General features: G+C 38.6%; 1 protein-coding gene across 20 annotated transcripts in view; it reads left to right on the forward strand.

Moving 5' to 3' along the window:
* The first annotated feature begins 12,459 nt into the window (after nucleotides 1–12,459).
* YTHDF3 (YTH N6-methyladenosine RNA binding protein F3) overlaps nucleotides 12,460–25,674 on the forward strand; it is a 33,802-nt gene continuing 20,587 nt past the window's right edge. For 7 of the 20 annotated variants that reach the window (XR_008702158.1, XM_055546090.1, XM_055546091.1 and 4 more), the window contains exons 1-5: nucleotides 12,741–12,852; nucleotides 13,348–13,372; nucleotides 16,869–17,014; nucleotides 19,305–19,390; nucleotides 20,964–21,008. Coding sequence is in view for 17 of the 20 variants with exons in the window: in XM_055546090.1 (XP_055402065.1) it covers nucleotides 16,957–17,014; nucleotides 19,305–19,390; nucleotides 20,964–21,008 (189 nt within the window). In the remaining 3 variants the exon portion in view is untranslated. Of the gene's footprint in view, nucleotides 12,853–13,347; nucleotides 13,373–13,478; nucleotides 13,582–14,710; nucleotides 14,779–16,868; nucleotides 17,015–19,304; nucleotides 19,391–20,963; nucleotides 21,009–25,674 lie in introns of all 20 variants that reach the window. The other 13 variants (XM_055546093.1, XM_055546095.1, XM_055546092.1 and 10 more) reach the window with 13 other exon arrangements.

The following is a 25,674-nucleotide window of genomic DNA, read 5'->3' on the forward strand; positions in this document are numbered from 1 at the left end:
CAGGTTCTCACTTCCATGAGCCAGAGCACAGACTCACAGCTTCAAAGTACATTCTAAGCACATTCAGGTCTAATTTTGTATGGGAAAAGAACCATTTCTCCAAAGAAGCAACATAATTATGGCTAAAGTCTATCCTGATCATCTATATTAAATTATTCATTACATTTCACAATTCTTAAATGGTTTGTGTGGTTGAAACTTTTTCACATTGATTGGTCATTTAGGTGTCTTCTTTGGTGAATCACTGGCCATTGAGTTGATCATTTTTCTATTGGAAATGTATTTTTCTTTTTATTTGTACATTCTCATTATCCATTAGGGATATTCATCTATTTCCCCCCTAATCTATGACCTTTTTTAATAAAAGAGGAGAAAAAAAACATAACTAGAGGTACCAATATTATTTCAAATTTAACCTTTGCAACTGTGCTCAACATTTTCCTGTTACAAACCAGCATCCTTTTAATATGTTCCTAAGTCTATCCATAATACCATCTTTCTCCTAATCTCCAAAGCTAGAATCCCCTAAACAACCTTTAACTCTTCTCTCTATAAAGTCCCTTATACCCCAAACTATCACCAGGTTCTGTCATTTCATTGCATGGCAACCCACTCCAGTATGCCTGCCAGGAGAATCCCATGGACAGAGGAGCCTGTGGGCTTTGGTCCACAGGGTCACACAAAGTCGGACACCACTGAAGTGACTGAGCACGTGTGCACCTGTGCTTTTAAACCTAAAAGGCCAGGAAGAAAATCCTTTAATCATCTCCCTGTGCACCAGACACCACATCGTAGCTACATCCCATCCCTGTGCACAAACAGAAGAACAAAAGTGCTGCTTAATACGGAGAAAGGACGAAGAAGACAAACGGAAATGTTGGGAGAGAGGAGAAAGGGTTGGATGAATGCTGACAAATACTGTGGAATCAGTGTTCTGCTTCATGTTCACAAGTAAAACCTTGACTCCTGAATGGAATATTTGTGATAAATCACTAAAGGGGAATTCAGGATGATTTGCATATTGTTTTTTGTACTTAAAAAAATTATTTTTGACATGGACACTCTATTTATGGTTGTACTGGGTCTTCATGGCTGTGCGCAGGCTTTCTCTAGTTTCAGAGATTGTGGGCTACTCTCTAGTTGTGGTGCACAGGCTTCTCACTCTGGTGGCTTCTCCTGTTGCAGAGCTTGTGTTTTGGGATGCATGGGCTTCAGTTAGTTTCAGCACAGGGGCTCTCAGTAGTTTCAGCTCCCGGGCTCTAGAGCATAGAATCAATAGTTGTGGTGCACAGGCTTAGTTGCTCCAAGGCATGTGGGATCTTCCAGATCAGGGATTAAACCCACATCCCTGCACTGGCAGGTGGATTCTTATCTGCTGCACCACCAAGGAAGTCCTATTTGCATATTGTTTATCTGAGACTGAGGTAAAGTGCAATTAGCAGGCTGTTGGATACAACATCCCTCTGCATCTCAGAGAGAATTACCTTTTGACAGAGTCCCTTCTTCCCTGCTAACTCGGTGGTAAAGAATCCACCTGCAATGCAAGGGTCACGGGTTCAATCTCTGGGTCGAGAAGATCCCCTGAAGAAAGAAATGGTTACCCACTCCAGTATTCTTGCCTGGGAAATCCCACGGACAGAGGTGGTCCATGGAGTTGCAAAGAGTCAGAAATGATTTATCAATGAAACAACAACAAGAGTTCCTGCTTGGCCCCAGGGCTGGAAAAATGTTTCTCAGCAACTCTATGACATGGGTGTGATGATTCCACTTTTAAAATGAGGAAACTGAGCATGTTTTAACCTTAGTTCACACAGGTATTAGGTGGGTTGGCAAGAATTTGAAGCCAGATACATATGACTGAAAAATCCATGTGTTCTATTTTTTGTTGCCTCTCATACAATTTTGGACTCATGAATAGTATTGGTCTAAGAGAGTATTTCATTCTTTTCGAGAGATTGAACCTGGTCCACAGCAATGGAATTCTAACCACTAGACCACTAGGGAACTACCCCAAAATTTTAAAACAATTAAGTTAAATCTAATTTCCTCACAGGCTAGGAAGTTATGTTCAACTTTCTATAACCCCACCACCACTTATAACCAACTACAAATGACACTTGTTTCATTTGCACATTGGTTGTGGTGGTGGTGGTTTAGTTGTTACATCATGTCAGATTTTTGTGACCCCAGGGACTGTAGCCCACCAGACTCCTCTGTTCACCGGGTTCTCCAGGCAAGAATACTGGAGTGAGGTGCCATTTCCTGACCCAGGGATCAAACCCGCATCTCCTAAATTGCAGGCAGATTTTTTACCACTGAGTTGCCAGAGAAGCCCCACCTGCACATTACTGTCTGATATATTTCACTAACATAACTCATTTATATGAGAACCACAGGACTCATATAAAATTTTATTGAGTAATTCAGCATCTCAGTCTGTACCTACAAAAAGAGAAAGGAACACTTATAAGTTACATTGTGTTAATCACTATGCTATCACTTTGTTATTCATAAATTCTATATTTGCAAATATACTTCTTAAAATTTATTTATAACCCTCAAATCAATATTCAAACACTTTAGTGATGGTAGAGATATACAAGGGCAGACTAGGGGAAAAATCTGAGTTGCTGAAGGAGGTGCAAGTCTTAATTGAGGTCTGATATGGTTTTGCCAAGAAAATGCACTGGTCATAACAAACACCCTCTTCCAATAACACAAGAGAAGATTCTACACATGGACATCACCAGATGGTCAACGCCGAAATCAGATTGATTATATTCTTTGCAGCCAAAGATGGAGAAGCTCTATACAGTCAGCAAAAACAAGACCAGGAACTGACTCTGGCTCAGACCATGAACTCCTTATTGCCAAATTCAGACTCAAATTGAAGAAAGTAGGGAAAACCACTAGACCATTCAGGTATGACCTAAATCAAATCCCTTATGATTATACAGTGGAAGTGAGAAATAGATTTAAGGGACTAGATCTGATAGAGTGCCTGATGAACTACGGAATGAGGTCCGTGACATTGTACAGGAGACAGGGATCAAGACCATTCCCCTAGAAAAGAAATACAAAAAAGCAAAATGGCTGTCTGGGGAGACCTTACAAATAGCTGTGAAAAGAAGAGAAGCGAAAAACAAAGGAGAAAAGGAAAGATATAAACATCTGAATGCAGAGTTCCAAAGAATAGCAAGAAGAGATAAGAAAGCCTTCTTCAGTGATCAATGCAAAGAAATAGAGGAAAGCAACAGAATGGGAAAGACTAGAGATCTCTTCAAGAAAATTAGAGATACCAAGGGAACATTTCATGCAAAGATGGGCTCGATAAAGGACAGAAATGGTATGGACCTAACAAAAGCAGAAGATATTAAGAAGAGATGGCAAGAATACACAGAAGAACTGTACAAAAAAGAGCTTCACGACCCAGATAATCACGATGGCATGATCACTGACCTAGAGCCAGACATCCTGGAATGTGAAGTCAAGTGGGCCATAGAAAGCATCACTATGAACAAAGCTAGTGGAGGTGATGGAATTCCAGTTGAGCTATTTCAAATCCTGAAAGATGATGCTGTGAAAGTGCTGCACTCAATGTGCCAGCAAATTTGGAAAATTCAGCAGTGGCCACAGGACTGGAGAAGGTCAGTTTTCATTCCAATCCCAAAGAAAGGCAATGCCAAAGAATGCTCAAACTACTGCACAATTGCACTCATCTCACATGCTAGTAAAGTAATGCTCAAAATTCTCCAAGCCAGGCTTCAGCAATACATGAACTGTGAACTTCCTGATGTTCAAGCTGGTTTTAGAAAAGGCAGAGGAACCAGAGATCAAATTGCCAACATCTGCTGGATCATGGAAAAAGCAAGAGAGTTCCAGAAAACATCTATTTCTGCTTTATTGACTATGCCAAAGCCTTTGACTGTGTGGATCACAATCAACTGTGGAAAATTTTGAAAGAGATGGGAATACCAAACCACCCGACCTGCCTCTTGAGAAATCTGTATGCAGGTCAGGAAGCAACGGTTAGAACTGGACATGGAACAACAGACTGGTTCCAAATAGGAAAAGGAGTATGTCAAGGCTGTATATTGTCACCCTGCTTATTTAACTTATATGCAGAGTACCTCTTGAGAAACGCTGGACTGGAAGAAACACAAGCTGGAATCAAGATTGCTGGGAGAAATATCAATAACCTCAGATATGCAGATGACACCACCCTTATGGCAGAAAGGGAAGAGGAACTCAAAAGCCTCTTGATGAAAGTGAAAGTGGAGAGTGAAAAAGTTGGCTTAAAGCTCAACATTCAGAAAACAAAGATCATGGCGTCCGGTTCCATCACTTCTTGGGAAATAGATGGGGAAACAGTGGAAACAGTGTCAAACTTTATTTTGGGGGGCTCAAAAATCACTGCAGATGGTGACTGCAGCCATGAAATTAAAAGACGCTTACTCCTTGGAAGGAAAGTTATGACCAACCTAGATAGCATATTCAAAAGCAGAGACATTACTTTGCCAACAAAGGTTCATCTAGTCAAGGCTATGGTTTTTCCTGTGGTCATGTATGGATGTGAGAGTTGGACTGTGAAGAAAGCTGAGCGCCAAGAATTGATGCTTTTGAACTGTGGTGTTGGAGAAGACTCTTGAGAGTCCCTTGGACTGCAACGAGATCCACCCAGTCCATTCTTAAGGAGATCAGCCCTCGGATTTCTTTGGAAGGAATGATGCTAAAGCTGAAAACTCCAGTACTTTGGCCACCTCATGCGAAGAGCTGACTCGTTGGAAAAGACTCTGATGCCGGGAGGGATTGGGGGCAGGAGGAGAAGGGGATGACAGAGGATGAGATGGCTGGATGGCATCACTGACTCGATGGATGTGAGTCTGGGTGAACTCCGGGAGTTGGTGATGGACAGGGAGGCCTGGCGTGCTGCGATTCATGGGGTTGCAAAGAGTCGGACACAACTGAGCGAATGAACTGAACTGAACTGATGGCCACACACTGCCTTGTTTCAGCTCTCATACTGTATGTGTGTGTTAGTCACCCAGTCACGTCTAAGTTTTTGAGACCCATGGTTTGTAGCCTGCCAGGCTCCTCTGGCCATGGAATTCTCCAGGCAAGAATACCAGAGTGGGTTACCATTTCCTTCTCCAACTCATACTATATATCTACATCATTTTCATAGTCTATATCAAATGCCAATTATCACATTTTTATGTGTTCTGTTGCTGATTTCTCTGTTTAAAATGCCCCCCACATGTAGTGCTGAAATGCTATCTGGTGTCCACAAGTGCAAGAAGGCTGTGACGTGCCCTATGGAGAAAACACATGCTTTAGGTAAGCTCTGTTCGGGCATGAGTTCCATTGCTCTTGGCCCAGAGTTCAACGTTAATGAATCAAGAATATATATGAAATAAAGTGTCCTTAAAGCAAAAACATAAACAAAACAAGGTTATGTTCTGATTGAAAAACATGCTGGGATGAGAGGCTTGCCAGGAACTTAACCCTGTGATTCCCCCAGAGAGATGGCTCAGTATTTGCTGATTCGGTCTCCCAGAGATTTTATAGAACCCAACTATCTAGAATGATGGGGCTTCCTTAGATGGCTCAGTGGTAAAGAATCTGGCTGCCAGTACAGGAGCCTCAGGAGATGCGGGTTCGATCCCTGGGTCAGGAAGATGCCCTGGAATAGGACATGGCAACCCACTCCAGTATTCTTGCCTGGGAAATCCCATGAACAGAGGAGCCTGGTGGGCTACAGTCCATGGGGTCACAAAGAGTTGGACATGACTGAGCAACAGGTCTCGCATCGAGACTGATGAGAACTGACTGCAACAACAGCAAAAATAAGGTAATTTTTCTTTTAAATTTTCATCATGGAAAATTTCAACTGTGTAAGAGAGACCATAATAAACAGACCTATGACCCAGGCTCAATAACAGCTGATCCAGTCAGTTTCCTCTTTCTTTCTCTCTAGCTGGATTAAATACAAATCTCAAGACATGTAACATTTCATCCTTAACTATTTTTTTTTAATGGTAAGGAAAACTTTGTTTAAGAAACTTTGTTAAAGAAAAAACTTGTTAAAGAAAACTTTGTGGTAAAGTGTCAAAACTATTGAAATAGGAGAGATGAGTTCAGCTCTCATTAAGGACAACTTGGGCTTTACAGACAACAGGTTATGTGTGCGAGAGAGGGGTGGGGGTTGTGCATGGAAAATTACTAAGAGAAGACATCAAGCATAGGGAGAAGTTTTTCCAAACTTATTTCAAGAGCTTTCTTACTGAATGGCAGGCTAGGGTGATTAGATATCAATGATGGGAGATGAGAAATTTGATTAAACATTGAAAGTGATCACATATCAAGAGTGGGAAAAATCCTCTCTAAGCAGACTCAGCTCATCCTTAACAACTATTTTATAAGTAAATTCTTGTTAATGTTTTAAAATTATAAGAGTAGAAAATCTAGAAAGCAGAAAATTACAAAGAAGGAAATAACCATGTAAATTGATACTGAGTGCACATTTTGATTGATTTCTTCTGTCTTCTTACACAGAGTAAATTGAAAGATGGGAACCATATTGAATAGATCCTCTCTTTTCATTGAATAGTAAGCCAGTTTGCCATATCTTTAGTCTTCAAAAATAAACAGTACTCTTTACACATTATCTCATTTAATAAGAGGTATGCCATTTTTTCCATGTTTGCTTTATCATTTTGAAAAGTGTGATTCCTTATTTAAAATCACACTTTTTATCTTGTTATAAGTGTACCTTCACACACACTGTAAGAGATAATCCAGAAGACACAGTACGCTCTCTACTCAGGTCCCTCCACTGGGAACGTCTTGCAGAACTATAGAGCAATGTCACAACTAGGAGAATGACATCTCTCAGTCAAGACAGAACTTTCCATCACCAGGACTATCCCTCCTGTTGATTTTTCACAACTGTACCCACTTCCCTTTGGTCGTCAAATCTTCCTTAACCCTCTGCTGCTGCTGCTGCTGCTAAGTCGCTTCAGTTGTGTCCTGACTCTGTGCGACCGCATAGACGGCAGCAGCCCACCAGGCTCCCCCGTCCCTGGGATTCTCCAGGCAAGAGTACTGGAGTGGGTTGCCATTTCCTTCTCCAATGCATGAAAGTGAAAAGTGAAAGGGAAGTCGCTCAGTCGTGTCCGACTCTTCGTGACCCTATGGACTGCAGCCTACTAGGCTCCTCCATCCATGGGATTTTCCAGGCAAGAGTACTGAAGTGGGGTGCCATTGCCTTCTCTGCCTTAACCCTCAGGGAACCACTAATCTGTATTTCTATAATTTGTCATTTCAAGACTATTAAATATATATATAGCATCATCGACTCAATGGACATGAGTTTGAGCAAACTCCAGGAGATAGTGAAGGACTGGGAGGCTTGGTGTGCTGCAGTCCATGGGGTCACAAAGAGTTGGACATGACTGAGCGACTGAACAACATATATATATGGAATCACACAGTATATAAGCTTTCAAGACTGGCTTTTTTCACCCATCCCAAGATTCAAGTTGTTTTCTATATCAGCTTTTTTTTTCTCTCCCTTTTATTACTGACTAGTATTCCAGGTATGGATGTAGCACAGAATGTTTTCCCATTCATCCACTGAAAGATACTTAGGTTTTTTCTAGTTTTTGGCTATTATAAATGAAGCTGCTATAAAAATATGTGTATAGATGTTTGCATGAACACAGAAATGCATTATTTTCTATTGTGGCTGTAACAAATTGTGTTCAGTCGTGTCCAACTCTTCGCGACCCATGAACTGTAGCCCACCAGGCTCCCCTGTCCGTGGGATTTCCCAGGCAAGAATACTGGAGTGGGTTGCCATTTCCTCCTCCATGGGATCACCTAGACCCAGGGATTGAAACCGTGTCTCCTGCATTGGCAGGTGGATTCTTTGCCACTGAGCCACCTGGGAAGCCCCAATTTCTTCAAGCTTAATCTAAAAATCCCTCAAATGTATTATTTTGCAGTTATGGAGATCAGAATTTTGAGTTCCTTCTGGAAGCTCCAGGGGTGCATCTGATCTTGGCCTTCTCTTTCTGGAGCTGGCCAGCATTTCTATGCTCATAGCTACATTCCAAGTGCTGCTTCCAACATCACAAGATCTTCTAACTCTGGTGCTCCTTGTTTTGTTGCTAACTCATATCCAACTCTTTTGTGATCCCATGGACTGTCACCTCTCTCTTACAAGGGCCCTTCTGATTTTATTGGACCCACTTGAATCAACCAAAATAATCTTTTCATCTTAACATCGCTAACTTAATCACAACTACAAAGACCCTTTTGCCAAGTAAGGTATCATATTCACAAATTCTGGGGACTAGATTTAGTCAAAATATAGCAAAGCCATTATTTAGTCAACCACAAGTTTTCATTTCTTTGGGGTAGGTGCTCAAGAATGTAACTATCATTGACGATCACACGCTTAGCTTTATAAGAAACTGTTAAACTGTTTTCCATAAGGATTGTACTAGTTACAGCCCCACCAGTGATGTAAGGGTGATGCAGTTCTCCACTACAACTTTGCAAGCATTTGGTGGCCTTTTTTAGTCATTCTGATAGATGTGCAGTTATCTCTCACTGTGATTTTAATTTGCATTTTTTTTAATGGTAAAAGACACTGAACATCTTTTCAAATGCTTAATTGCCATCTGTATACCCTCTTTGGTGAAACAGCTGTCCATGTCTTGTCTGCTTTATTTTTAAAGCAACTAGAAGTGCTTCAGAAACTCTCACTAAGGCTGCTAACAGAATTTATGGGTTCTTTGGGTAGGTTTTTGACCTGGATCTTTGAGGAAACTTAAGTGCAGTGGTTCTAAAACTTAGTGTGCCTCACAATCACCTGAGCTTGATAAAATACAATTTGCTGGGACCCATCTCCAGTGTCTGATTTTCTAACTATGGGGTGGCACCCTGGAGAACTGGCATTTGTAACAAACTCCCAGGTACCACTGATGCTTTTATCCCAGGATCATACTTTGATATGCTTTAGGGAGACTTTAGGGCTAGTTGATGTTTTCTTTTGCCATTTCCTTGTCACAGTAAATTTCCTTGTAGTAAACATTACAATGAATGAATGAAATACTTACGCTCCAAAGTGAAGTGCTTGGGGGAAAAAAAAAAAAAAGAGGACAGAGGTAAGGCAAAAGCACACAGAAATCAATCTGATCTCCCAGGGGCCAAAGACTGGAACAATTTGAGCAACTAAATTAATTATGAAAGCACTGGACAAATATCCATGAGTCCCTAGTGATAGAAATACGGGAGAAAGGTCAGATCTTCCCTGCACAGGAATTCCAAATACTCCAGGAGGGGAGCTTTAATTCCCTTCTCCTTGAGTATGGACTGGATGTAACGACTCACCTCACAAGACTAGAGTATGGAAAGTGGAAAATACTAATTTTGCCATGGAAAACCTGGAAGACACAGCTTTAGCCCAAATAACCAGGATTAACATGATCAGTGACAAGTCATACTGATATCACAAGCCCTGATATAATGACATAAGGAAGGCACTGCACTTGTAGTATCGTTTCCCTAAATCCATAACCCCAACCTTGTTGTTAGGTCACTAAGTCGTGTCCAACTCTTTTGTGACCCCATGGACTGTAGCCAGCCAGGCTCCTCTGTCCATGAGTTTTTCCAGGCAAGAATACTGGAGTGGGTTGCCATTTCCTTCTCCAGGGACTCTTCAGGCCCAGGGATCAAACCCATGTCTCCTGCATTAGCAGGTGGATTCTTTATCGCTAAGCCACCAACCCCCACCTATTGTGAGAAAACATCAGAACTCAATTTGAGATTCATTCTAAAAACATCTGCCCTATACTCTTCAAAAAAGTGTCAAGGCCATGAGACTAGACCAAGAAACTCACAAACTGGGGGGAGATAACGAAGAAAAAGAATATTAGTGAAAAAAATGGGAAATCCAGGTGGTCTGTAGCTAACAGAACTATAACAATGTCAATTTCCTGGTTTAGATAAATGTAGTAACTGGTTAAGTAATAGGTGTCTATTAGGGGAAGCTGGGTAAAGGATACATAGAAATTCTTTGCAACACTTCTGTTAATCTACAGTTATTTCAAAATAAAGAAGTTCCCCACCCTAGAGTTTCTGACCTAGTATATATGGTGGGTACCAAGAATTTTCATTTAAGTTTCCCAGAGATGCTATTAGCCTAGGGAAACACTCTGGAATACACCGCTTTAGGGAAACCTTAGGGCCACTTGTTTTCTGCTTTTTCTTGCCACTATAAATTTCTTTGCCTGGAAAATTCCACGGACAGAGGAGCCTAGTGGGCTACTGTCAGTGGGTTCCTAGATGGTCGGACACGACTTAGTGATTGAGCAGGCGCACACATGAGAAGGAAACAAAGTTGTTGACCTTTCTGTTTCAAAGCAGGTTTTAATTGGGGGGGTGCGGCGGGGAGGGGGTTCAGTGTTCTCCTCAGAGATTGCTTTCACCTTAAGGATATTTAAGGATATCGTCCCTTAAAATGCATTAATCAACCCTCAAATTGAATTTTCCGTGCTTGGTTCCTTTATACTATGTTACTTAAAGATAACAAAAAGCCTTAGAAATTGTCTTAAATACTGGGAAAAATTCAAATAGTTTAAATGCTGCTGGGTACGAAGTGAATCTGGGCAATTACTACACATACAAGGTTCATTACAATTTGTCTCTCACTATCCATCCTCTTTCTGATCTTTAAACTGAGCACATGGTCAATCAGAATGTGTCAAAAACATACCTTCCCAAGGGAAGCTGAGCTGACCTAAAAACGCCTCTTGGCGATTTGTATGAAACACTGGACTCTCAAGATAGGATTCACCTCTATCATTCAGTGCTTCTGTAAGTTCACGCCAGGCGTCAGAGGCTGTGGTGGGGAAGGGAGGGGACAAAAGAGTATTTGCAATGCTTTGTTGAGCTGGTCACCCTGCTTTGCTCCCAAGTCACTCAAGTGGGAGAGTATGGTTTAGAATCTTTTGGGGCTAGAAGGTGGCCTAAACAAGTATACATGAAGAATATACTAAACAAGTATACATGAAATCTTTTTTTTCTTTTTTTTAACATCTTAATGCAGATATAATTGACATAAAATAAAACGCACATATTTCAAGTATATGATTGCGTAAGTTTTGACGTGTATAAACACCCACGAAACCATCACCAAATTCAAGATAATGAATATACTCATCACCCCAAAATGTTTCCTCTCTCCGCTTTATAACTGTTTTTCTTATCATAATAATAACACACTTTGTTTAGCTGTGAGAATGTATATATGTGATCAGTCATGGCCTGAGATATGAATTGATTTTTTATTTTCTACTGTATTTAATGGCCCCTTTTTAATGGGCCAGTTTTTTAGCTGTAGTGGCTCAGACGGTAAAGCGTCTGTCTGCAACGCAGGAGACTTGGGTTCGATCCCTGGGTTGGGAAGATCCCCTGGAGAAGGAAATGGCAGCCCACTCCAGTATTCTTGCCTGGAAAATCCCATGGACAGAGGAGCCTGGTTGGACACGACTGAGCGACTTCACTTCACTTCATTCAGTGCTTCTAAAATATTGTTGCATTGTTAAACACAAAGTTAATCTCTTATCCGACGGTTTTGAGGTAAGGATTTGGCCATTTAAGTTATTCCTTTATATACAGTCAACATTCACACGGGTGAGGCAAGGAGTTTTTGCCTTTAATGCAAAGACGTAATTTTAACCAAACATTCAAAATGTTGCAAATCAGTTCCTTTGGTTTTGCAAAAGAGTAACTTTCTCGGTTTCTCTTGAACCTTGAAACATCTGTCCTTTTAGGATTGAAAAAGCGTTCTGCAACTATGCTTACCTTTCCCAAAGGAACTTAATTCATTCATCAAAATCTTCGGCAGGGGAGGGCACGGTCTGAACTCGGAGGGAACGGCAGAATATGTTATTCCTGCCATGCTCCTGGGGTTTGGCAAGAACGAATATTCGCCGGGGCACCCGCTATGTGCTGTTAAGTGTCGGCGCCCAGAACTCTAACACAGCCACTAGCGCTGCATATGCTGGCTCCCGGCCGGGCCAGCAACTCGGTCCCGGGGGCGGCTGACTGCCCTCCGCCGACCTCGGCTTTGGGGGTGGCCTCGGCTCGGCTGCGGCGTTCCTACCTGCCAACCCTCACTTCGCGCCGGCCCAGCTCTAGAAGCCCGGGCAACTCCGCCAGCCTCCCAGGCTAACTTCCTGTTCAGAATGCGCCGGAGTCTGACTCCCGACCCACTCCCGGATGCCGACCCCCGACGCGCGCCCAGCGGCCTCAGAGCCGGACAGAAGGAAGGCACAGACGCGCCGCTGGAAGTTGGCGCTCGCAGTCCCTCTCGCGCGCTCCCACCGCGGCGCCTGCGCCAAGGGGCCGACCGGGCGGGCCCGTCTCCGATGACGTAGCAAGGCGGGGGCGGAGCCAAGGTCGGCGGCGGGAGGGTGGGGGAGGAAGAGCGAGGTGAGCGCGGACGTCAGAGTGGAGAGCGGAAGGTCAGGGAGGCTCGGAGCGGAAGTGAGACCAGGGAGTCTGTCCGCCATTGTGGACCCGAGAAGCGAAGAGCTAGAGGGGAAGAGGAGCGTGCAAGCGGAAGAGACGAGCCCCTTCCACCAACTCCCGAGCGCGAGGCCGTCTTTCTGGCTTCTCAGCGAGCGGCGGCGGCAGGAAGAGCCTCTCGGTCGAGGGCGGCAGCCAACTGCTGTGAGTGCACAGGGAGAGGCCCAGGCGGCGGCGGCGGCGGCGGTAGCAGCAGCAGCAGCAGCAGCTCTCGGGTTGCGGTGAAGAATGTCAGCCACTAGCGTGGATCAGGTGAGGGAGCAGAGGCCGCAGGCTTGGCGAAGGCCCGAGCCGCGGAGCTCCACCCTCGCTTGGGGCTTCGGCTCCTCCCTATCGCCGCCGCTGCCCGGCCCGTAACGGTGCCCGGGGCGCAAGTTGCTGCGGTCTCGCAGCCCGGGCTGGGGCGTGCGCTGTGGCCCCGGAGCCTGCGGCCCGGGCGGGCGGCCGCGGGGCCGCGGAAGGTGCGGGCAGGACTGCGCTCCGGGGCCTTCGGCCGCGTCCCGAAGGCGGCAGACGCGGGGCTGAGAGCGAGCGAGCCCGGGGAGACGGCTTCCGAGTGGCGGGTGGGAGGTTTCAGGACCGGGATTGTGGGGAGATGGGTGGCGATGGAGGATGTGGTGGGTTTCACTCCTACGCGGATTGTTTAAAATAACTTGTCTCTGGTAACGTCTCGGGTTAACACACTTTTCCTCTCTTCCCCCCCTGTTTTTTCCTTCTTATTACTACACCTTTCATCTTGCTACACAGAGACCTAAAGGGCAAGGAAATAAAGGTGAGTTCGGATATTTTTTATCTTTTCATTGTTAGTTTGATGATACTTTTAAACTACGTGAAGACCTTTGTGTTTTTGATTTTTTTTTTTTTTTTTTGAAATGCAGAATTAGAAAAACAGTTCATCACAGCTGAGGCAGCGGAATGCTGTCTGAAAGTTTGGTAGTTCCTTGCTTTGAAGCCACTTTTATGGGAATCAAAAGGATACAAGTAACAGTTTTATTAGTTGTACTTCACTTAAGGAAGTATTGGTTATGAATTGTAGTGACATTTGTTTAATTTTATAATTTGTTTTATGTAAGTTCTGCAGATCCAACAAATGCATGTAGATAGGTGGGCATTTTCCTCGACATGTCTGGTTTACATCGAAACATGGAACCCACATAATTATTCTGTTACATTAGTGAAAATTGTATTGTTAATCACTGGTTCTGTTGAAGTCAGTTACACTGAGGCAATAGCCTGTTAGAGATCAAAACTGAGCAGGCATGTCATCTTGCTATGTAGCCCTGAAAGGTTTAACTCAGTATGGTATTTTAGAAATGACAGAGAAGTAAATAATTTGTGAGGTTCCTGCCAGGATTATGTGGTTTACTCTTTAGTTAGAAGGGAAAAAAGTAACATTGAAATTCGAGCATTTTTAAAAATGAGTGTATTTTTTATTTATTAATATGGAACAATACAGTCAGCTGACTGAAACATGACATTAGTCATGTGACATTTATAAGTGTAGAACAATAACTGCTTTCTTGGGACCGTGCCAGTTAAATAACATTGCAGTGAACTATATATTTGTTAACATTTTATAATACGGCTTGAAATTAGACTAAACAGAATTAAGCGTCCTGTTTTTTATTTCTATTGCAAAGTATTACCTATAAAGTAAAATCTGCAGAGCCTTTTAGATGTAAATTCAGTGTTTTTATTAGTGTCCTTTATATTCTTAGGGTTTTTATTAGCTATTTCAATAAATTTAAAAGGATTGGGTTCTGTATACACAATTTAGTTAATTTTCTTTGAGTTGTACAATTTCTTGACAATTTTTGCATGCTAGCAATGGCACTGTATTAGGTAATCCATTGCTTCACTTTGATTAAAGATATATACAGCAATTTTAATTTTTAGACTGATTTTAATTTTAGAATTATTTTCTGTGTTGTAAGCATAAAGCTCACAATTTGATACTGATTTATGTGAGTTTTAAAAAATTGGTTTCTAAATTTAAAGAGAATGATCCATTAATTTCTTTCATGCTGGTCTGCCCATTAGAAAGTATATAGACTTAGACATATGTGAAATCTGTGGTCATTATTGCCTAGCATAAATTATTTTATCCTAGATCTGTGGGGAGGTGGCACTTTGCAAGGCTATTTGAAATGCTAAGTGTTTTGTGTTACCTGCTTTAAGGTAAGTGTGCAAGTTCTATGAAGTACTTGTCTGACAAAACAAAATAGAGTATCTCCAGCATTGTAAAGCATTACTATAAGTATGATTTGTGACATAGTCATTTAACTTAGGTGTGTCCTTATGACATCTTTGATATTAGAGCTATAAATTTTCTATAAACAAAATTGTGTATTGACTACAAATATTTTAGGTTATTAAAATTATTTTCATCCATCAGTATCACCTCAGTTGGATACATTTAGTCACACATACAAAGTATTCATTTGTATAAATGTTTATTCGAAGAAATTTTCTTTGTTTCTACAGTTTACAGTTTTACCCATGGATACAGTAGACTAGGATCCCTGGGAGACCTGTGTTCTAATACTACCTATAGCCACTGACTTGCCAAGTGATCTTGAGCACATTACACTTCTTGGTCAGAATTTCCCCTCTCTCTGTAAAATAAACGTAATAATTCTGGCCTTGAATCCTGTTGTATGTTTTGAGGGTTGTTGTAGTTAAAATAACCCACCACTTTAGTAGCCGTTATATTTGCTGCCTCACCTCATCTGTTGTTAAGGTGCAGGAAAGCTATTGCCTAAGACATGGCAGGGGGAAAAATATCGACTGGCCTAAAAGTATTTGTAATGACTTAAGATGCTTCTGGGGCTTCCCTGGTGGTTCAGACAGTAAAGAATCTGCTTGCAGTGCAGGAGACACGGGTTCATTCCCTGGTCAGGAAGATCCCCCAGAGAAGGGAGTGGCTCCCCACTCCAGTATTCTTGGCCTGGAGAATTCCGTGGACAGAGGAGCCTGGTGGGCTACAGTCCATAAAGTCGCAAAAGAGTCGGACACAACTGAGCGACTAACACATAAGATGCTGTAAATTGGTGGATACTCCAAGTACACAGATACACATATACATTACTTGTATTTTTATGCCTCTGTGAGGAGAATTACAAGAAGGCAGCACCTCCAGCAAACTGATGAGTAACTGTGTGTTTGAAAAAAACTGCTCTGCCTTAGTTGACTTGCTTTTCATGCTAGTAAAATCGTTTTATATTTATTCTGTTTCTTTTTATAAAGCAGAAAGACTTTCCTTGAACTAAGCCCCAGTATTCTAAGGATGAATATGAAAGTTAAATTCAAAACTTAACAAACTTATGAAAAATGCATATCTCTGAGGAACTATCAAAGTTTTGAAAAGCATACTCCTTTTTAGTTGATTTAGTATGATTTCAGGGACTGTGAATTTCCTTTCTTAATAGTCTTCAGTTGACAGCATCAGCCTAATACCTGGCTTTAATGTCTTGATTTTCTACCAAGTATTTTTCTGTATGTCTTTAAATGCACTGAAGGAGCGAAAATTTGCAAAGAATTCTGTATCAATCTCTTTGTAAGGCAAAAATACTTTTGAAGCATAAATAACACTGTTAAGTTTACTTGTTTATAACTTGGAATTCTTTTTTTTTTTTGGAATTCTTTCTAACTGATAGGCTGTCACTATGTTAAGTATTAGAACTCTGTTATTCTTGGCCAGGGTAGTACTGCAGGATAGTAGAAATTTAAGGATAATTGTGTACCTGTTGGCTCATAATTTAAGGCTGACAATATCATTTTATTTATTAACAAGCTGAATTTTTGCTTGCTGGAATAAAAGTGTATATATTTTTTAAAAAGTGTATTAAAATGTTTCCTTTCCTTGCAGGCACCACAGATAAAAAGTGTCAGATCCCAGGCTCCTTGTAGCCTCAGGCCTTGCTGCCTGTTTCCTCCTTTCCCTTAAGTTTAAAAATAGGCACATATTTGGAAAGGAATTTATCTTTTCCCTCCTTTCCTCCCCTACCCCTCTGAGCAGAGGGAAATGTTCATTGTTTGGTACCACAATTTTAGAAAATTAGGCTAAATTTGACTGTTTTTTAGTGTTTCAGGAAAGCAGTGAAAAATGCCTTGTATTTTGGCAATACCTTTTGTATATTCTCCCCACCCTACCCCCTCTGGAAATGATTGCAAAGCACTTTACTGTTGTTATAGGCTTCATTTTATTAATCCTCAAAAGATCCCTATAAGGAGATAGAGGGTATATGGTATTGTCCCTGTTTTTATAGGTGGGGAAACATGATGCACAGATCTGTTGACTTTCCTAACTTGATGTAGTCAGGACCAGAGCAAAGAATCACCTGACTTCTAAGGCCCATGTTCTATCTTGGTTTGACTCTGCTTCATAGAGCAGAGGAAACAGGCGAAGAATCATGTAAGTCATCTGTTCTTTTTTCCCTGAAGAACTTGTACAGACTATAGAATTGGCTGGGATTTCATTACTTTTTAATGGCTTTGGGTCTCCAAGACATTAGACTATCATTAAGGGATGTTCAAAACCTAGAGTCTTTAAGACAATTGAATTTCCTTAAGAAAGGTATGCTTCTGAGACTCAAGGACTAGCTTCTTACTCGGATTCTAATTTGATGCAAATTGCTTGTCAGTATGAGTGAAATACTTGAAACAAAATATTTTTATCCTTAGATTGACATAGTCCTTTAATAATCTTTTAGGACTTCTTAAGACATTTTAATGCATCATTTATAAAAGACTGGACTGTGTTTATTTAGTGCTGTATTTAGTGTATGAGAATATTTTCTTGGTCTCAGCCTTGTAGAAGAGAATGAACAGGAAATGAGTAAGAATAGCAGTATAATATATATTTAGATTAATTATAAGTAGGTACTTTAAAAAAAACTTTTAGCAGTGTAGAATACATTTCTGAGACTCTATAATGAGTATAAATGATAAATGGTTGTAATTTCATACAAGGTAGCTGTTTCAGATACTGGCGAATACATACCAGTGACACATAAGTATCAGTCCAGGAGTGTGGTGAAGAAATGTTTTTCAGGAGATTAATGGATCAGGCATAACTAGCTTTTTGATAAAGGATTGGTAAAGAACAGGTATATTAGAATCTTTTGGGCTGAAATGATTAGTCCACCAGAAATAACTTAAGGTACCCTCCGTTTTAATTTTGTTTTTAATAGTTGTTACTTATGTAACTCCTGGGGAGCACATTCAGCTCAGCTCTAGTATTGATACAGTCCTTATCAAATACAGTTAAACCATCTCAGTGGAGCCAGGATTGTGGTGACCTTCAGGTTTCTCTTAGAGGCTTTGAGGGGCAGTGGAGAATTCATGAGAGGTCTACTTTGAAGGCTTCAGAGAGTAGTAGTTTTTGAGTGATCTTTGGTACCCAGGATGGCAAAAAACAAGGGATTTTATCTAGCTTTGTTCCCATGTCTCTGTCAACTTGTGTATTTCGTTTAGGTCCCTAAACTTGTTGGAATAAATTAAGGAAAATAGAGATGCTATTATACAAGAACACACAACTTAAATCCATTGCTCCTAACCTTAATTTATAATATTTTATATTTAATGGTTATACTTAAAAATACACTATTTTCAGCAATAAATCTTCAGGTATTGAAGGGCTTTTTTTTTTGTTCCTAAGAGATTAGTCGCAAACTTGTTAATGTGGTCCCAAAGTAATTTTTAGTCCTATTTGGATCTTGTAATATTTTATACAATAATAATATCCAAGATTATTACATACTGTCATTGAATACTCAGATGAGATGAAGTAGGTACTATTAATAACCTCCTTGAACAGGAAGTAGAGTTAGAGAGGCTAAATTATGAACTTGAGATCTCCCAGCCTCTCAAGGTTGGATTTGGAACTCACACCAAGGGCCTTTTTACCACCTTGAATCTGTGCTTAAAAGTACCAACATAGTGTCCAGAACAGCAGCTTTATACAAAGCATTGATGGAAGTGATCTCTGAACAAACATGGCATTATAAATCAGCCTCTAACTGGTGTTTTCATATGTTGCAAGAATATTATGGTTATCTTCAGCATCTTAGTTTTATTTGAACTTTCTTGTAAAAGTCTTCATTGTTTATTGTTTAGGATTAAGGCCCTTTTTATTTAGGTTTTTTATGATAATATTTTATTGTAATACTACTTCAAGTGAATTTTTAGTCACTGTAACTGGAGATACATAAGATACTTATTTTAACTTTGGTTACCAAACAAGGTTTTTTATTTATCTTTATTAGACTGAATAGTTACAGTGATTTAACAAAGGTAGAGCACATTCAGAAGTCTATCTTGTCAACAACACTGCCTGAAGTGGTTATTTTAGATTCAAATACAGTATTAGCAAACCCTTCCAACATTTAAATTTAACTGTTTGCTTACTACAGTGTTGAAATTGAGATGTTTATGTTATGTTTTTAGTAGTGGGAAGTATATATATATAGTTTGTGTTTATGTGATCTTGGGTTCATATATACACAAGATTTGTAAGTTTTCAGTGCCATATAAATATTTATATCCAAAATTAAGTTCATCCTTAAGGGGGTTTTCTAATGAAAAGAACAAAGAACTCAGGATAATTTTTTCCAAGCTGACTTGAAAAATACTGAAAATATTAGGTTATTCTGTGAGTTTCATAAAGATAATTACAATACATCTAATACAAATGTATTTTTTAGTTTCAGTACAAAACGGTTCGATTCATCAAAAAGATGCTGTAAATGATGATGATTTTGAGCCATACTTAAGTAGCCAGACAAATCAGGTAAGTCTGACAGTCCCGTGTTTAGGACATGAAACAATATTAATTGATTTTTAAAAATAGATGTTTTAATTGAATGAGACGAACCATATCATGTATTAATCTAGTGTGCCTACATAATAGTGAATAACAGTTGCGGGTTTATGACACAGGGCAGTTCTTTGGAAATTGTAGATGGCTAAAACTCAATTATGAAATGTAAAGATTTAAAGATGAGCTTTTGTATATATTGTGGTTAGATTGACTGTTGAATTTAATCTTTCAATGCTGCTGCCATGTCTTCATAGCCAAAGCAAATGACAGAGATTAATTAGCTAGAAATTTTGGGGAGAGAACAGTTTGTACCTGAAATTTTTGGTTAGTATATTTAAAATTTTTATTTAACCTGATAATAAGGAATAGAATTAAAGATATGATAAACACACTTGCCTTGTATATTGTAAGCATAGAGAATTTCATCAAATCAAGTTCTTTGTATGAATTTTTCACAAATAATCTTGTGAATTTATATACAGGAATAATTTAGACTTAGACATTGACCAAACCAAATGATATTCCTTAGTCTCTGTATTCCATTTCTGCACCTCTGTTAATAAAAATACCACTACTGGAAATAAATTTAACAAATAAGCTTTCATTATTAACCAGTTATTTTAGAGACAACATTTTGGAACGAAACTACTTTTTGTTAATTTTCCTTATAAAAAGATGCATGAAAAAATGTACCTTGAAATATTAACCTAGATTGTTTTTAAACTTAATAAAAGAACAAGGAACCAAATATTGTTATAGAACTTTGCAGTTGCAGAGAAAATTTCGACAAAAAGTAGTTCCCAATTTGTGGAATATATGATTATTTTTAGGACTTTGGAGAACTATGGTTATGCTCAACCTAATCTATGTTTATTTCTCTCTAACACTCCCTTCTATCAGTTGATCTACATCCCTCAAGTATGTTGGGAGGGAAGAAATAAATGAGAAAAACTAAAAATGAGTGATAAAATTTACGTTTTTTTAAGAAGTTTGGCTACTTCTAAAAATGAAAAAAAAAATCATTTCATGCATATGTAATCTAACTTTGTGGTCTCAGTAACAATTCTGCTTTCCACCTATAGGTGTGAAAGAATGTATCACTGGAAAGTAGGGGAAGATCATTTGTTGTGGGGGTGTAGTGAAGGTTTTAAACGAAATAAACTGTACTCTGTTCTGTTTGGACCCAGACAGTAATCTCAGTTAACATCCCTTATGGCAGTGTTTCCAATTTTTTGAGAAATTCTGATATAATGAGTTATAGTAGATACTCTGCTAACAAGGTCTCCATTGTTAGATAAGTTTGGGAAATTTATTTGGTTTAAATAATTGAATTGTTTTTTGCTACTTGATTTTATACTTAGTGTGTTATCATGTAAAATAGAATGTCTAAGGCAAGGGTTCAGTATGAGTATTTTCCAAAATATTTGTTCAAACTTTATTTTCAAGATATTTTAATGGATTATAAATGTTTGAGAATTGCTGCCTGTTTAAGAATCTTCTTGTTTTATTTGGTAACAGATATTTCATAATTTATTTGTCACAGGGACTTAGAAGATTGGTTTTTTGGCATTCCACAGAGATGCTTCAGGTCTGCCTAGGGGAGACCTGGGGAGGGTAACCTGGATCCCACCTGTGTAGCAACCAGAGCTGTGCTTTGCATTTTACGTGTTTTATATGTTGGAATTCTGCATACAATTTCACATAAAGCATTGGAAAGTCATTGTTTTTTTTTAAGACTGTAAGGGCATTTACATTAGTGAATCCAGTTTTTAAATTGTATCATAAAAGTTTCCTTATGTTGGGGCAAAAACATCTATAAAAGGTTTGTTTTAATGTGATGTTTAAATGAAAGGTCTTATGCTTTCTATTAATTAAATCACTTAAATCAATGATGAATCAATGTAATGTGCTGTTTAAAGAGATGTCTTAAAAGTTTGATACCAATGAGACTATATTTTACCACCACCTCCTTGCCAGTACTAATGAATAGGTTTTGACCAGTTACCTTTCTGTAATAATTAAAAATAATGATCTAATCAGGGTAAATGGTACTAAGACTTCCCCGGTGGCTCACCAGGTAAAAGAATCCAGCCACCAACGCAGGAGACACGGGTTTGATCCCTGGGTTGTGAATGTCCCCTGGAAAAGGAAATGACAAGTCACCCCAGTATTCTTGCCTGGGAAATATAGTCAGAGGAGCCTGGGGGCTACAGTCCCTGGGGTCGTAAAGAGTCGGACACGACTTAGCAACTGAGCATGAGCATGAACAATATAGAATATTGAAAACTGGCTTTATTGGAGAGCAAAATTGAAAATTATCTGAAATCTTAAAGATAAGCCTTACAAAATTTAAGTTTGTTGTGGTTACTTAGCTGCAATAGAAAATACAAATTGACCTTTTAAAGTAGATTAGTGAAAACTTGTATTGGTGAAATATTTGAAGTAATTATTTGGAGATTTAAAGTTATGCAAGTATTTACAGCTTCTTGCACTGACCTAGCCGAAATAATTGTTTAATTAAATTTTCAACAAAAAACACAGTATGTCTTTAAAATGAAATCCTTTCATCTGATTTTGCTATTATAAATAATAAAAATTATATTCTTTAGTCTGGAAAGGTTTTTACTGTTTGTTTTATATACTTAGAGCCAAATCAGTTCAAACTCAGAGATGCTTTAAAAATAGATTGTTGGTCTTTTACTTCTGTGGCAGTATATTTCTTCTATTTTCCTAGTGCTCAATATCTTAGGAAATAATTTTCATAGTAATTTAAAAAATAAATGTCCTTCAAGACTTGAAATTAGTTCTCTATAGTTCCTCAAAATAGTCTAACAAGGAAGTTGATTGAAAATTCAGGTTTAATTACTGTTAAAAGATGCCATGTGATTTATGCGTATAAATTTTAAGAATAAATTGATAAACACCAAAGTTTTGAATTTGTCTGCTTGTGTGTGTGTGTGTGTGTATATATATATGTTTATATATATATATATATACACACACACACATATATATATATGGAAATAAATTCCTAGCTGTGTTGATCAGAGAAGAGGTATAGAGAACTAAGAACATAAAATATCTTTTTCTTTCCCTGTTGTTACTGCCCTTGGGTAAAGTTTTCATTATCTCTGCCTGTTGGAATGATTTCCTGACTGGGGATTCCATATTGCCACTCAGTGGTCTTCTTTAAGTCGTAGTCTGTTGCCATAGTCCTGTTTAAAGACTTACCCAAGTTTCACCACAGTGGGTATATTCATAGTGTTGAGTGCCATTAAAGTGACTCCATTCTCTCCCTGACTCATCTTTGGCCAACTTATCCATCTACATTATTTAGGGAATAGGACTGGTTTTCTGAATATTTTCTTTCATGATCTCACACTTTTTATCTATATGTATGATTTACACACACAGTCTCATATGTCCATCACTTAGTGAAGTCTTCTGATTTTTCCCAGTTACTTGCTCCCTCTTGTTTATGCTCAAGTGTTTTGTTTTGCTTTGTTCATATTTCTGTAACTATCCTTCCTAGATTGTCTTCCCTCCTAAATGTGTGAAATGCTCTAGGCCAAAGACTGTCTTTTCTTTCTGTCTCCAGTGATTGGCACTGTATCTGGCATGTAGCAGGCATTCATTAAGTATTTATTGAATAAGTAGATTAGGTTAACTGCTAGAATTAAGGAATGGAGAACTATGGTTGGTGAAATAATTCAGATTAATTGAGTATAATATATGATGCTACATTTTCTTACAACATCTATGTGATTACATATGCATGTATTACACTTTTTAAGAAGTATAATAATATTTTTAAAATAATAAAATTCACATACACATTAAAAGTATACTAAAATCAACATTTTGTTGTTAATCCAGTAAGTTAGTTCTGGAGTTTGAAGCACCTCGTTCTTAATGGATAAGTTTCCGTTTTTCTCTGCAGACATACTGTTAATGGTGAATAACACTTTAACCATTTTTGTATTGACCTTCTAAGACATTGTATAGTATTCTCCCTTGAAGTTTGGATATTTATGAAGTAAAAATTGGTATTAGTATGGCTGAAAGACTCAGTTACAATTGAGTTGTACTGAAGTGCCCTCAGGTCAGAACAGTAATCATGAATTTTTTCTTACTGTTGTTCAAACTTTTAGATAATAGAAAAAGGCTAAGAAATGATAATTATAAGTGATGGAAATTCTAAGGAAGAATTTTTAATCTTTTCTATATTTGTTTTCAAATTAAAATAAGATTAACTCCTATACTTTAGCACTTTGCAATTAACAGGTAGATTTTTTAAATTTTGTAATTGATTAGAGCAGCAAGTATTATCCCGTTTACCAGTGAAGGAACAAGGTTAGAGAAATTAAATGATCTGATGATCACTGACAACTGACATAGAAGCTGGAAGAGTAGAGAATTGAACCTGTGTCCTTGATTACAACTACTGTGTCATACTGTGACTTTATACTCTTAGTCAGTTTGAGTGAAATTATATGCATTTGGTGATGAATTTACATTTTAAGCTTATATTTTCAAAAGGCAAGTTAAATTGTATTAATGAACACAACTATTGTTGATTGAATAGTTAGTGTGTCCTAGGTACCTTATCTTTATTTTTTTCAGTATTTGAGAAAACTCAAGCATTTAAATAGCTTGATACTGGTTTTACACAACTGATGGGTTGGGATTAGAATTTAGATTAGATACCTCCTGGCATCACATCTACCTTATATAATTAAATGGTCTCTCTCCAGATTGTATTTCTGAATTTATGCTCTAGGTAAAGGGTTTGTGGATCTGTTACTTTACAGTATGTTTCATTATATCCATTGAATTTTATATCAGTTTTTGTGTGTACATATTGTTACCTTCCTATTTCCAATTAGTTCTTGAGTAAGAGAAATACCAAACATTTCACATCACTTTGTTTAGAAGTCATATATCTTTAAACAACAAAGTAAAACTTCACTATGAATAAACTATTTTAAAGTGATTATTTGGACATAAACTGTTAAATTGATTATACCTCATTGTACCAGATTTGAAGTAAAAGGTGAAAGATAGTTTTGAGTTATATTGTTTTCCATCATCAGTAGGTAGAAATTTTGTTCCCCTTCTTTACCCAAGGTACTTTCCTAATTGATATCCCACTTAGCAATTAAGAATTTACCTTATATTTGGCAAAACATTTAAAAATATTTCCAATTATAACAAAGCTCTGCTAATACAAATTGTGTTTACTATATCTTACTTTTAAACTTTGAATAGTTTCCCAGAACTTTGTTTTCACTAGCACCCAAACTGAAACCCTAGCCCAGCAGGATACTGTTTAGGTTTTTCTTTCACAGAGCTAAGAAAAAAGCTTCTCTTTCAGCTATAACTACGGAAAGAATTAGGAATTAGTTAGCATTGTTTGGTCAACTGGAGAGAGCGGGCCATTTATCCATTATGCTCACTGTGGATAGCTCTGGAGTTAGGTATGGCCAGCCGTGCATCTCTGCTGACTAGCCTGAGCTGTCTAACAAGATACTTGTGATTAATGGAGCACGTTTTAAAGTAATTTAAACTTAGTATTTTGACACAATCACTAATTTAGGGGTGAAGTAAAACTCATGATTCAAAAGTAATTATATTTAACAAAAATCTCCACACGAAAAGGGTTTGGACCTGGTCCAGCCCCAGAAGTGAAAGAAATGGCAAAAATTTGTTACCCACTGAATCTAATGATACAGGTTTTTTTGTTTTGTTTTTTAAATAGGAATCAGTATAAATAGATTATCTATTAAAACCAGGTTGACAAACTAATCCAGGGACCAAAACCTGTTTTCCTTGAGGAAACCCTTGAGCTAGAAGCTTTTTAAATAGTTATAAAAAGATGAATATGTGACTGCAACCAGGGGCTGTATTTGGCTTGTGAAGCTTAAAATATTTGGTCACTGGCTTTTAGTTCGCTGAATCGTGTGATGTGTATAGACAAATTAGAAATTTGATATGTAACTGTTGTGCAGAATTCAGCAGTTGTGAGGGTAAAGAAAGAATATTCAACATAATTTATGAGTATGGTTTTGCAAACACTTTTATCATGAAGAATGAGCTTCAAAGCTTTTCACTTTGTTTTTACACTTCCACATGCAGGTAAGGATGCACTGAGTCCAGATTTCAGGCTAATACTCTAAATTAGAACTTTGAAAGTGATTACCTGCATATGCATTTAGCTCTCTTATTCCCTTGTGTGGAATATATTCCACTTCCCT

The sequence above is a fragment of the Bubalus kerabau genome, chromosome 14, assembly GCF_029407905.1.
Source record: "Bubalus kerabau isolate K-KA32 ecotype Philippines breed swamp buffalo chromosome 14, PCC_UOA_SB_1v2, whole genome shotgun sequence".
NCBI classification, from domain to species: Eukaryota; Metazoa; Chordata; class Mammalia; order Artiodactyla; family Bovidae; genus Bubalus; species Bubalus kerabau.